This window comes from Simochromis diagramma, unplaced genomic scaffold (assembly GCF_900408965.1).
Source record: "Simochromis diagramma unplaced genomic scaffold, fSimDia1.1 OVJJ01000602.1, whole genome shotgun sequence".
Lineage (NCBI taxonomy): Eukaryota > Metazoa > Chordata > Actinopteri > Cichliformes > Cichlidae > Simochromis > Simochromis diagramma.
In genome coordinates, this window is record NW_024387040.1 from 5,997,463 (window position 1) to 6,010,978 (window position 13,516).

The 13,516-nt window shown below is 45.1% G+C and overlaps 1 protein-coding gene across 3 annotated transcripts in view; it reads left to right on the top strand.

The window, feature by feature from the left end:
* The window catches only part of map3k22 (mitogen-activated protein kinase kinase kinase 22), a 39,705-nt gene extending 26,850 nt beyond the window's left edge, over positions 1-12,855 (top strand). For 2 of the 3 annotated variants that reach the window (XM_040044498.1, XM_040044499.1), the window contains exons 9-18: positions 1,396-1,529; positions 2,086-2,159; positions 3,748-3,809; positions 5,221-5,292; positions 5,819-5,971; positions 7,131-7,279; positions 7,388-7,519; positions 8,493-8,622; positions 9,879-10,056; positions 10,697-12,855. In XM_040044498.1, the coding sequence (XP_039900432.1) occupies positions 1,396-1,529; positions 2,086-2,159; positions 3,748-3,809; positions 5,221-5,292; positions 5,819-5,971; positions 7,131-7,279; positions 7,388-7,519; positions 8,493-8,622; positions 9,879-10,056; positions 10,697-10,925 (1,313 nt within the window). In that variant the 3' untranslated portion in view covers positions 10,926-12,855. The remainder of the gene's footprint in view (positions 1-1,395; positions 1,530-2,085; positions 2,160-3,747; positions 3,810-5,220; positions 5,293-5,818; positions 5,972-7,130; positions 7,280-7,387; positions 7,520-8,492; positions 8,623-9,878; positions 10,057-10,696) is intronic. The other variant, XM_040044501.1, reaches the window with a different exon arrangement.
* Positions 12,856-13,516: the final 661 nt, after the last annotated feature.

The window sequence follows — 13,516 nt, forward strand, 5'->3', positions numbered from 1 at the left end:
TTTATTAGTTTTTAAATGTGAGAGGAGGCAGAAAAGCACTCTGCTGATGCAAAGGTTTCTCAGTCATGTGCTAAAGCCTCAAGGATGACGTATCAGTGTCACCTGACGATGCAGACGGCCGTCAAAGTCGCAGGAATGTTAATGGAAAAGATGGGGCGCATGCTTTATCGGAGTAGAAAATGCAAACCGGAGGTGAAAGCAGCCAAGGACTTGTCATGTCAAAGCAAGGACAAACTCCTGCACTCATGCTAAGCAACTGTCTGGCCGCTGTCTTTGGCCTGTTAGCTTTTTGTCATGTTAACTGTGACCATACTTGGATGTAATATGTATAAGTATATAGTAGCTTTAGTATTCAAAGCACATGCATGAGAGCAGTTTCTGTCTTCTCATCTAAAACTGTGCACAAAAAATAAAAATCTTTTCTTGTCACGTCACACTTTGTAGTCCCCCCCTCCTCGTCCCCAGGCATGTTTGGTTTATTTTAATATCAGCTCTGTCCAGAAAGGTCAGCGTCTCGGTCGTATCTCGGCCTCAGACACGCTCAGAATCAAACCGGTGCTCGCTCCTGCCATCACGTTTGCATCTTTGCATAGCAGCTGAGAACCCTTTGTGATCGCTCTTGCGAGCCTATCTTCGTCATGTGGCCGCAAGCGCATAAATCGTCCAGAATTATCGGCCCTCGATCAGTTTTTCTCCCTGCCAGCGAGGCACGAGTGCGAGACGAGGCGAGCGGGCCGAGATAGGAGCGCGGGGAGTAGCGGCAGATGAGAGGTGACGGGAGAACGGTCACGGTGTACGGCTGAGTGAAGACGAGATGTGAACCCGGGTACCTCGATGACGTATGGGAGCAGACTGTGGCGTCAGGGGGAAAGAGGCAGAAAAGCTGAACAGTCGAGACAAAGCGGTTGAAATTTGCAGCCTTCAGTCAAACAACAAGTCTTTGATCGTATTTCCAACGCTTCTATTCGTCTTAGTGCCTTTTAGCCTCTCTGCGCTGTTTCAGTATTCCTGTCAGCCCAGTCTGCGATAGTTTCAGTAGATCTTTTTACCGTGACAAGGACGAGCGCTCAGTCTCCGCCGCAGCTCAGCCAGGAGAGCATTCGTCACAGTAATTGAGGTTAGAGGTGGCGGCAGTGTAGTTTAGTAAATCATTTCTTGCAGTCCTGGCACTGCTGAACTCGTACCCATGAATAACACTGTGACGCCGTTTTCTCCTCTCTGTCCCTCGTTCCCATCTCTTCATCTTCCCGCACTCCCTCCACTTCTCAATTTCTCCTCTCGCTCTCATTTACCTCCCCCCTTCCACCTTTTGCATTACTCATCTGCTCAACTTTAATTGTTTCATTCCCCTCTCTTTTATTGGCCGCCCCTGGTGCTTCTTTTCGTCACTTTCAGGTTCCCTCCACACAGGTCGGACGTCCCCGCCGCCAGGCAGCGTCCCTGAGGAGCAGCAGCAGATCGCCCGCCAGGGCTCCTACACCAGCATCCACAGTGAAGGGGAGTTCATCCCAGAAAACCCAGACCAAAGTGTAAGAGTCCATCAGCCGAATAAATGCTTTATGCATTGTTGCTTCTTGAAAAAGTTTGAATAGACTTCAGAAAAAAAGATCTTTTTGATGTCTTTGGCAGGTTGACATTTATTCAACCAAATATAGTTAATTTATTGTAGTTAATGCACTGAAATGGCCAATATTGGCTGTTTTCATAGATTCTTTTCCCATATAATATTTTGAGTTCTTGACTGGAAGGCTGAACTCTTGGGCAGAACTGTGTTTTTGTCGAGATTTAATCGTCTGAACAGTCTTCGGTGATTCATTGTTTACTCTGCTCGTATACTGGATTGCCCTGTATTGTTAGCAGCAGCAGCAGTACTAGCACTAGTTTGATTTTACAAGGCTATATAGCCACATATAACATTTCTGTGCAGTATTTAAAGAGGATGTCAGACATTATTCAAACCCCTTCAAATTCTTAAGACGTGAGACAGTAACAAGCACAACTCCACCCGCACTGCTTGGTATGCTCTCTCCTGTATGATTGCACGCTCCGTGACCCTCGGTCTCCTTGTGTTATTGTATCTGTCAGATGTTGGATCCCTTTGGGAGTGCAGACAACTCGCTGTCGAGCAGCTGTCAGTCAATAGATCAAGCACTGGACAGGTGAGTCATCATGGAGCGGGTGATTTATAGCCCTCGTCGTTGTGGATTTATACAGTGGCTACTCAAGAACGTGCACTGTTTTCAGCCGATATAGCTGATAGCAGGCTTGAATTCTTTCTTCTTCTTTAATTTTTTTTTTTTTTTTTTTTTTAACCAGTGTGCTCAAAGTTTACTGCAGCTTTTTTTTTCTCATGTGGTTTGTCATCCATGTGCATTACTAGAGGCACACATTTAAGAAAATGCATGACTGTAGTCATGCACATTGGGGAGTGTGTGATAAAGGTTATTTTCTGTAGCAGCACTAAACATATTGTTACGATAAACACCTCATTTGTGGGTTATGTGTTGATGTCAGAGGCTTAAAAGTGTTCCCCAGATGTCTGCAGAAAGTCGGTAGATTCTTTAAGTTCCTGCTGTTCCCTAAACGTCTTAAGTTCAGGCTATCAGTAGGAGCTGCAATTTATCGATGTTGCCTAAATGGCTCACATGCTGGTGATTGGTGTGATCAGCTGTTAAGTAGATGGGACGAGGTTGTCAGCCACACATAAACTGACAGATACGGATTCCTTCATTAATCTGTAATATATATATGTACACGTCCTTGTGAGACATGGTTTGTATCACAGAGTGCTTGTGTACACACTTGGATGTGAGCGCCTGTGTTGCAACAGCCAGAGGCTTTTAGCAAAGTTTGTAAATGTGCTAAAGACCAGCGTAGCTTCCCTGCGACCCTTCCTCCGCTTGTCTGTGTGGAAAAGGAATCGGGTCACTTTGCTGTTGCCATAGCGACAGAACTCTTATCTGGACGCCTGGATTCCTCCGTTATCACGAGAGAGAGTGCGTGAGAGACAGACAGAAACAGAGACTGAGTGGGAGATGTGAGAGAGTGAGCAAGCAACATGCTGGAAAAACTGAGCCAGAAAATGAAAAGTGGCGAACGAGTGAGAGTAGAGTGGGAAAGGCTGAGGAGAGAAAAGAGAGTGAATTTGAATCAAAGGGAGAATAAAAGCGAGTAAGCGTGGAGCTGACAGAGAGAGAGCAGGACGGAAACAGTTCTACCTGCACGAGGCTTATCAGGGCTCCAGGCTGCAGAACAATGGCAGGAAACGAGTGCATGGAACTTTTCCCTGCGAACGGGCATGCGTGCCCCTTATCCAGGGGTCTCGTGGCCCCGCGCCGCCCTGCGGTCAACAGAGACGTCACTCTCTGTCGGTTCCTTGGGACGGGGCTTGTTGGAAATGTCCAGGGAGGGCGAGAGGTTGGATGCACATACAGACATTTAGTGACATATGTTTATATCGCTGCTAGTTCAGTGGCGAGCAGTTTGACTTTGTGAGTCCACAAATCTTCCTAGAGCTCAACTTTTCAAATTTTGCCACTTTGTTGTTTTACATCAGCTGTGAGTGACAGGAAGGTAGTTTGAATACTAAAGCCATTCCCCGCGTTTTGTGCCGCTTTGCAGTCGAGCCCCATTCTGACGTTTCAGGCCAGCAGCTGTAGCCAGACTTTGTTTGAAGATAAGGGGAAATTAGCAACTAAAAGAGCAAAAAAATTTTCAACTTTCCCTTCATGCTTTCTGTCATTTCAGCCCTCCTTACTCACAGAACACCCGTGACAATAATTACCTGAACCTCAACTTCGAATACAAAGGTAAGAGGGGACAAATCTTGCAGCAGTTTCTCTCCAATTCTAAAAATGTCTTTTTCTCAGCCCCCAGCTGCCAAACAAAGAGAGGTGTAAAAAGCGTGTTCGTTATTTGGAGGCTTTGTCTGTTCTTACTTTTTGCTGTGGTTCTTATAGCTCCACATTCAGTTTTACAGGAGAGGCTCTTGCTTATCTAGAGTGTTTCCCCTTGAAGAGAATGCTAATGAAAGTGGAGATTATATTATTTTAGGGCTGTATCTGTAAAATGAACAATGGGTTGTGGTGAATCTCGGCTGTGTTTCTTAAGTTTGATGAGGTGGTGAAGTAAGATAGTACTGCGTCTCTTCCTTTGCTATCTTCCATACACTCCCCCTGTACAGACCCCTTTATTCACTGCCTTTTTCTGTTTTACCTCATCCCATCTTAATAGATGTTGCTGCCCTGCCGCAGCATGATCACTTCCCCTCTCTTCTCAATGGCCCCCTGCTCATCTCGTCTCTGTCCCTGGGGTCCCGGTCTGTCCTCTTTTCCTTCAGAAGGCAGATCAAATGAAGCAGGATGAGAGATAAAGCCAAACTAGCCCTCATGAACAGAGAAGCTGCATTGGCTCTCTCAATCTGGCCATTTCTCTTTCCCCTTTCAGCTCCCCCCATGCTGTAAATGAAAAAAGAGAGTTCTGCACATTGTCTGTGCCGATGAGGGAATGTCATACTGTAGCTGCAGCAGAACTTGAAGACCCACTTGGGTACACAAGCACGTGCTTGCACACACACGCACCACTCTCCCAGATGTAAAGCTGTGTGGCCCTTCTGCTGAGGGCTACAGTATTTGTTTACCATTCCCTGTGAGTAGATTTTTCCTCTCCATCCCACTCTGCCAAACACAAAAAATAACTCCGGTATCCATGGGATACAGCCACAAAAACAGCATGAGGGGAGGCAGTCATCTGACAGAACAGCTGCTTTCAATTCCAAGTGGCTCCGCTCCTCTCCGTTTATTGTGTGTTTGCTGTGTGAGGGGGGAGAGTGTCAGTGCTCTCATGCGTCAGCCCCCCCACACCCCGCCTTTAGTTACTGCTCCACTGTTCAGAGCTAATGCTAAGCTAGCACACGCAAGCTGCTTTCAGTTTCCGCATTGGCTGCAGGGAGGCGGCCCCGTTCAGCGTGCAAAGAGCCGCGTTCCATTCTGCTGCTTCACAGCTTGATTTGACACATCAGGGATGAGCAAAAATGGGAATGCAGTGTCTGAGTGCCCGTCCAAGCATTTAAACCGCCATTATTAGACTTAAAAAGTGGATAAACGCATAACTGTGAATCCAGAAGCATTGTTTCTGTCATTTGGGTGCAATGCGAGACTAATTGTTGAGGCTTTATTTTACTTGCTGACACCTCTCTCTGCCTCAATCCTCTCTTTTCAGGTCGTCATGGAAAAGGAGGGACTTTCCCACGCCAGTTCCAATTGCCAAATCGCAGCAAGGATTACGGAGATAGTAAGAAACCAGCTTTGCTTAAACAATTACAACAGCGCTGTTACACAGAAATAACAACAGAACATGTCTATAGAACAACACGGACACAGACCACTCTTTGTCCTGCAGTGTGGTCACAGTCTTCTAACTTCAGATGCATATTTCTTACTTTCAAACAAGATATTTTGAAATATTATCCTCTTTTAGAGAGTTTCTTTGCACCTCGTGGAGATTTATTACACTGCTGGCTCGCTGTTTCAGGCAGCTGCTAGTAATTGCTTACTCAGAGGCTAACCTTGGCTAGCAGTGATTTACGTTTCCCTGCGGTGAACCCAAGCTTGTATAAAAACACAGCGCCCTGCTTCCTGTCTGAAGGGAAGTGGGATGGAGTGGCGAAAGGCAGTCTGCTCTGGCTGGCCTCACGTTTCGGCCAAGAGCAGACTTTATGCACTGCACCTGTGAAGTTAACTGTGTGAAAACAGATTCACAATGCAATCAAGAGTAAAGTGTATGACAAGTCTGATTATGTTCGTTTATGTGTTTTCAGGACGTAGGACACTTCCGCGGAGCTTCATGCCGCAGGAGAATCTTTTTCAGCTGGTTCCCTCCAGCCGCACTCGAAGCTATAATGGAGACAGCACGCTGCAGTACAGCGACCTGCGCTCACTGGGCAAAAGCTCCCAGCGAGGTACAGCCAAGTGTAAGTGATTCACTTGAAATCTTTTGAAACAGGGGGAACGTGTGCTCGACACTGTAAAATAATCTGTAATAGTTGTGTGTTTGGCTCATGTGACCAATTGCCATCAATGACCTCAATATAAATACAAAAAATGGACACGGGCAATCCAACTGTTAGTGCTGATCATTCGCTTGATTAAATATTAGGCATTTAATCTTTGAAAACTAAGCAGCCACTTAAAAAAAAAATACTGTACTTGCATTCTCGATCGCATAAAACAGAGAAAAGCAGAAACTCCTCACAGCAGAGAGGCTGAAACTGGAGTATTTTAGTGTGAAAGTGACTGAAAAATGTGAGAAAAATAGCTTCCACATAATTATGTGTTGACTAAACTGTTGATTTGCGGTGTTGTTCACTTCCACTTTGATCAGATGGTTCCTAATTTAAACAGAGGAATGACTGATTTCAATGATTCAAGATAAAACTTTTGCAGTTCCACTATTTCAGGGTTGTATCTTCCTTATACAGATGCATTGTAATGTATAATATACTGTATATCAATGAGGATAGATGTAATGCACAGTCGTACTGTATGTCACAGGCAGAATTCCCCCCTCATCGTCCAAATTAAGCCGTTTTACGGGCTCACTAATCACATCTGTCCTCATTTAGTCTATACATCCTGCCCAGAAACTGTCTTCATCATAATACCAAAGCTTGGCTCATAAGTCTGTGGTCGATGTGTCGGTCTCTGGTGTCCGTCTCACCCACGCGCGACCAAACAGTCTAACGCAGCCACAGAGAAGCCTGCTGGTTCCAAAACAAAGTCCCGGAGTCTGAGCCTGGGAACGTGGGAGCCGCGCAGATGAGCTTTCTAGGCTTTCACAGTTTGTGTGTCTGTTGGTGGGTTGCGGTTCCACTGCTTGACTGTGATATCTGGGGTTTCCCCAGTCTAAGAAGGGTCTGCAGTGGGAGTGATTTAACAAATTGCGGTGCGCTTAACGTCTGGTCTCGGTGAAGTTGATGTGTGATCAGTGGAGTTTGACGTTTGCTTTAGTTTTTTTTTTTTAAACATGCTCTCAGATCTGTATATCATAGAGAAGCTGGCTGTCTTAGGAGGCTTAGCAACAGAATTAATTACTGAGGGGGGGATTCATAGTCTGGCGTTTCATTTCTGCAGCACCACGGGCGCCAGTCAACTGGAGACAGGGAAAGTTGCTGGGACGAGGAGCGTTCGGGGAGGTCTACCTCTGCTACGATGCCGACACAGGCCGCGAGCTGGCCGCCAAGCAGGTGCCGTTTGATCCCGACTGTCAAGAAACCAGCAAGGTGAGGGGAAATATATCAAAACTGTTTGGATTTGCATGAAGTTGATGGCATAAGATGGTTTTTTTTTTTAATAAATTGAAGACTCTAACTTTGGTTTTTCTGCTGCAGGAAGTGAATGCTCTGGAGTGTGAGATTCAGCTGCTGAAGAATCTGCGTCACGAGAGGATTGTGCAGTACTACGGCTGCCTTCGAGACCTCGACCAGAGAAAACTCACCATTTTCGTCGAGTTCATGCCCGGGGTGCGTATTCTCTGGGACATTTTTAAGTAAATTTAATCACACTCGAGCAGCCCTTAAATTTCGAAAGAACAATTAACGTCTGAGAATGTGCGCGCCGGACTTGGTTTGGCTATAAAGATAGGTACTGAGACATTTTAACACAAACATTAAAATCAAACCCTTACCAGCCACATCTGCTAGAATCTATTTAGAAACGTCACCAGCTGTCAACAAACATGTCCTCCACGCAGTTGATGTCAGCAGAACAGCTCATTTTATGAGATCATATTCTCCCTAAATGAGCAACTTTAATGAGCTACTGTCGCCCGCGGACCCTGTCCCCGAGCCTGCTTTTAATATTTCCTGAGCTATTTTTTTTTAAATTTCCCAGAGACGCTGAGTGTCTTAGTCACACATTGTCTGGAAATTGGAAATGTTTACGTTTCGCCAGAGTTGGCAGAAGCAAGACAGGAGGTGACAGAGCCAAGCTTTTGTGTGGCTGCGTGGCACGGCTTCACTGCTGCGCCTGACCGATAACACTTTAATGGCCCGAGGGAGGGAGGGCCGTGTGTCCCTCGGAGAGACCACGAGAGCTCCTAAGGTGTCCCGTTGACAGCTGAAAGTGAGGAGGCAGAGGTTTTGTTTTCACCGCAAGTCCAAAAGTGCGTCACAGGTGTTACAGGATCAGGTCTTAGCTCCTGCCGTGTCCCCAGGAGGAGCGGAAAACAGGAAATTGAAGGAAATGCAGCTCACTGGTGCAGTTTGGACTCAAAGTCAGTCAACAGGCTTCTGTCAGCACGTTATATGCTTACATTCTTGGTTTTTGGCCTTGAGAATTGGCTTAGAGGCTGCTTTCACAAATAAACCCCAAGCAAATTAGCTGGAACACCCACGTTTTCCAGAAAAATAAGTGTATGTAGATTTTTCTCTAATTTCGCATGCGTGTCCTTCCCATCCATTCATTCGCTCACAGGCTTTCTGTTTGTCTCTGTAGGGCTCGATAAAAGACCAGCTAAAAGCCTACGGGGCCCTGACGGAGAAGGTGACGAAGAGATACACCAGGCAGATCCTCCAAGGAGTCTCCTACCTGCACAGCAACATGATTGTACACCGGGACATCAAAGGTAAATGAAGCCGCAAGCTAGAAAAAGGCCAAGGTTGGATTTTAATTGGATTTGTAACCGGTAAACACTCACACTTGGAAATGCTTTCTTCAATGGGGTCCTATAGCAGTAGCTGCTGCAATAGGCGGGGGGTCAAAACTACAGATTCATTCATTTTCATTCGGGTTGACATTTCCTCATTTGGTCATTCGTCGTCTGCAGAACGTGCCTGGAAAAATGTGCTATTTTCAACTCCCCTTTGAGATATATTAGGCTTCGTGCTGGTGAAACTGGCTGTTCTAAAAATGCTCAGCACCGGACGGAAAGGTTTTGGTTTGGCTGCCCACAGCTTTGGGAGTTACTGGGTCGTTAAGCGGCGGCCAAGAAAGAGGGGAATATACTGTCTGGTGGGGGAAAAAGATAGTCGGTCTCACAGGACCAGGCAGGGCTCTATGAAGAGCACATGTGGGTGTGATCTTTCCACTCAAAAAGGCTCTGCACGTGTAATATACGGTGTGTTCATCTCACCACAGAACATTTCTGTTTTTGCAGTAAAAAAAAAAAAGGACTTAAGCTTGGCACCACACGCACGTCCACATTCACTCCGGACCAGCTGGAAGTTTCTCTGAATTTATTTGCAAAGGCTGGAATTATCAGAGAACCTGTCGTCCTACGTACAGGAAACGTGCAGGCAGTGGAAGAAGCAGCTCGGGGCAGTAAAAAGTAAAGGTTATAGTTTGAGCCTCCAAGTTTCTTCTTTTGCAGCCTGCCAGTTCTTTGGTGGGGGTGGAGGGTGAGTGGCAAGTGGTGCACATTAGTCACTGATCAAACAAGCGGCGTGGCTGAAGGAAATGGGATAGACAGAGCTACATTTGGAAAATTACTAAGATAGGAGGAGAAAGGGTGTTGAGGTTCGACGTGTCTCTTGTGGAGCAGACAGTTTATTTAGTATTTCATTTTCTGAACCCAACGAGGCTTTTTCCTCAGTGTGAGAAAAGTGAAAGAAAGATAAACTTCCCTGTTTGGCGTAGCTGACTAAGCGCAGGATTTGTATAAAGACTGCTGAAAGATATGCTTTTTAAAAATAAGTCTGCCAGTATTCAGTTACCCAAACAGTCAAGACCTTTCGCCTTCTTCCGTCAGCTTGAATTGCTGGCACCAATCGCTTTTTACCCAAAACAATAATTGCAACTCCAAATTGTCAGCGTCCCTTTGCGTCTGACAGCTCTCGGGAGAGTCCTGAATACTTTCAAGCTCGTTTTGTTTCGATCCACCAGGTGCTAACATCCTGAGAGACTCCTCGGGAAACGTGAAGCTGGGAGACTTTGGAGCCAGCAAACGTATCCAGACCATCTGCATGTCTGGTACAGGCATCAAGTCTGTCACTGGCACCCCCTACTGGATGAGCCCTGAAGTCATCAACGGGGAGGGATATGGGAGGAAAGCTGATGTGTGGTAAGGAAATTATTAGATAGAACTGTATTGATCAAAGGGGGGAACAATATCAGATTGCTGCCGTCGCTGTAAAAGCAAAAGCAATAAAATGACCTTGAGCAATAAATGATATTGTTATCAGTCGCTGCGATATGCACTCTGTTTACTAATACTGTTGATATTTAACACACTGAGGCGTTGAAATTAGAAATGCAGTCGAGTAATAAATGGAATAAATGAACTTTTCAGTTACACGCTACTTCAGAAACTCACATAAATATGAACTTTAAATAAGGGCTGTATGTGCCGATAGATTAGAGCACTTTATACAGTTTTCTAAGAGAGCGCGCTTACTTAAAGACTTGATAAGAAGCCAGATATACTAACGTATCATTGCATTGCCAAACAGTGTTAACTTATGCGTCTTCCATGTAGATTTTTGTGAGATTCAGCAGTTTTTGGGCCCATTGTTCTAGGGCGTAATTGGTTGCTCCAAGCTTTAGAGAAAGAGTACAATAGTGGAATAAGTTTGTTTTGATTTGAGCTCGTGTCATAGGGTTAACTCTGGTATTTGGCACAACAGTTGGAGGTGCAAGGTAGACAATAGACACAAGCCGAGCTCCATTCAAATCATTTTTCCTGCTGTGCTGTTTTCCTTCAGGAGTGTCGCCTGCACCGTTGTTGAGATGTTGACCCAGAAACCCCCGTGGGCCGAGTACGAAGCCATGGCAGCCATTTTTAAGATCGCCACCCAGCCTACAAAGCCCACGCTTCCCGAGGGTGTGTCCGACGCTTGCAGGGACTTCCTGCGGCAGGTGTTTGTGGAGGAGAAGTGGAGGCCCACTGCAGACTTTCTGCTCAGCCACCCATTCGTTCAGGGCAGCTTCTGAGCTCCTGTGGATCCCCTTCCCCTTCCCTGCCTGTGAGGCCTCCGTGGCCCCGGTGCATCCCCTCCTCTCCGGCCCGTCCCATCCCCAGGGCCCCCTCCCCTCGTCACCAAGCTCCAGGGCTCAGTACCACTCCCAACTTCCTGTTATCCACCACTAGTGTCTGCCTTGTCGAGACTCCTGCATCCTACTAGCTCCACCTGGACTATTCCCTGAGAGGGAAGGGTGACTGCTGTCAAGACCTCCAGAGTCCTCTGAGGTTTTGCATGGTGTTCCCTCAGGAGGGCACTAACAAGAAGGCAGTCTCACAAGCTCCAGACTGCTGTCCTTTTAACAAGCGCAGGAAAAGTGACCGAGGTTAGAGCAAAGTGTCGCGTCTCAACCTTTTAGGTATCACTTTACACCCACTTACTGCTGCAGAACAGCGTCTCGGGATCGAGGAGACGTAATTGTGATTACATTGATCACACGTGACCGTACTGTAAGTTTCTCATCAGCCTAAAGAAAGCTGTGGGTAGAATTAAGATGGTAAAATATTTTTCTATGATGCATATAAAGTCATCCTAGCAGATGAATGTCTATTGTCATTCTAGAAAAACAAAATGTAAATGTATTTTTTGCCAACGCCTTACAATAAGAATTTGTAAGTAAGAATGTCTTTTATAACGTCTGCGAGGGTCACCAGTACCCTGCTTTCATAAGCACTCACAAAAACAAGCCCATTTTAGGAAGGATTGTCAATGTTGCACTTTTTGATATCATGCACGTGCAGGATAATCAGCCGAGGAGATATTTTTCTATTTGATGCATTTTTTTTTTTTATATATTATTGAGAATTGTGTTTCAGTGTAAAAGAAGAAAAAGAAGAAGCGAACTGTTTTTGCGCATTCGTGTGCAATGTCTCTTAAGCAATACCAACACTACTGTTGTCATTCCATCCTCCCATGCAGCGAGCCTTGTTCCATTCAGAAGTGGCCAAAGAAACGTTGCAGAGACTGAAACCTTTCGATAACTTTTAGAAAACGTGCAGTATTAGTCATGTCTGACTTTTTTTTGCCACCTCAGAGCCCCATATAGCCTTTCCTGTGTTATGGCAGCTTTGTGCACAGACCAAATCGGACGCATTAACGTCACTTTTTTTTTAAAAATAATTTTTCTTTAAAGATTGTGAAATTAGACCGAAGGAAGCGTCTTGTTTATATTTTTGCTGTAACTTCACCCCACGCCTTTATTTAGCTTTCCACGCCATCTCGAATGGGTCTCTTAATGACTTTGACGGCACACCGTGGTCTCTGTGACGTCATGTGAGGCGGAGCTTATTATTACAAGTTGCCAAAAAAAACAAAACATTGAGTTGGAAGGATGGAGCGGAATGATGTGTTCTTTAAAGTGGAGATGAAATGAAACTTTAACTGTGGGGTGGGGGGGTCGATGTCGGAGGTGTCGTGACTTGCTGTAACACACAGGCACTTAAAAGAATGACGATCCAATCTTTTCAACCCTTAGTGCCTTACCTGAGTGTGCTTGCAAACACAAACGTTCACTGCCAAAGCAGAGAGCTTCCTTGTAAGGCCGAGCGGCTGTTTAGTAGAAAGCACACGCAGGATTAGCTGAAAATCTTTTATATGGAAAAACCAACAAAAGATTATACTGTACATACATATTGTTCTGCACTTTTGTATGAAATTTCTTTTTACATTATAAACAAAATCTATTTGAAATAGCTACGTTATACAGTAGATTGTACTGTGATTTAGACAGGAGAATGAATGGTTGCCTCTTTTAAGAGAAGGTAGGCAGGATGAACAGACTGGGAGGCTTTCGAATGGGACGGAGTTTGTTTGGTCTGAATGACAAAGCCTTGAAACATGAAATGTATCAAGTCATTGAACTTTTGTACATTTAACTTAATAAATTGAAGGTCTTAAGACTATGTTTCAGAATGATTTTTTTATAATTTTCAAATTGAATTAAAAGTTGACTTTTATGACACATTTTCTTCCATTAATGTATGTATTTATAGTTGTGATCTCATGATTGATAGATGGATGGTTGAATGCTGAAATTGATATTTTCTTTTGGACTCTACCAACAACTTTCTCATTGGGCTTATGATTTGGCAGCTGTACCTCCATGGTGGGAATCTCCTGTTTCACCACATCCCAAAGGTGCTCTATTGGACTGTGATGTGATGATTGTGTAGGCCATTTGGGTACAGTGAACTCATTGTCATGTTAGAGAAACCAGGCTGAGATGATCTGAGGTTTGTGACATGGTGTGTTATCCTGTTTGAAGCAGCCATCAGAAGATGAGTACACTGTGGTCATAAAGGCATGGACATGGTCAGCAGTAATACTCTGTGGTATCTAAACAATTCTTAAAAAGGCCAAAAGTGTATCAAAAAAATCCCCCACACCATTACACCATGACTGCGCTTAACTGCTGGGCAGGTTCGATCCATGCTTTCATGCTGTTTACACCAAATTGTGACCCTGTCATCAAAATATCAACAGAAATTGAGGCACATAAGACCAAGAAACATTTTTCTAATCTGTTCGGTTTCAGTGAGCCTGTGTGAACTGCAGGTTCAATTT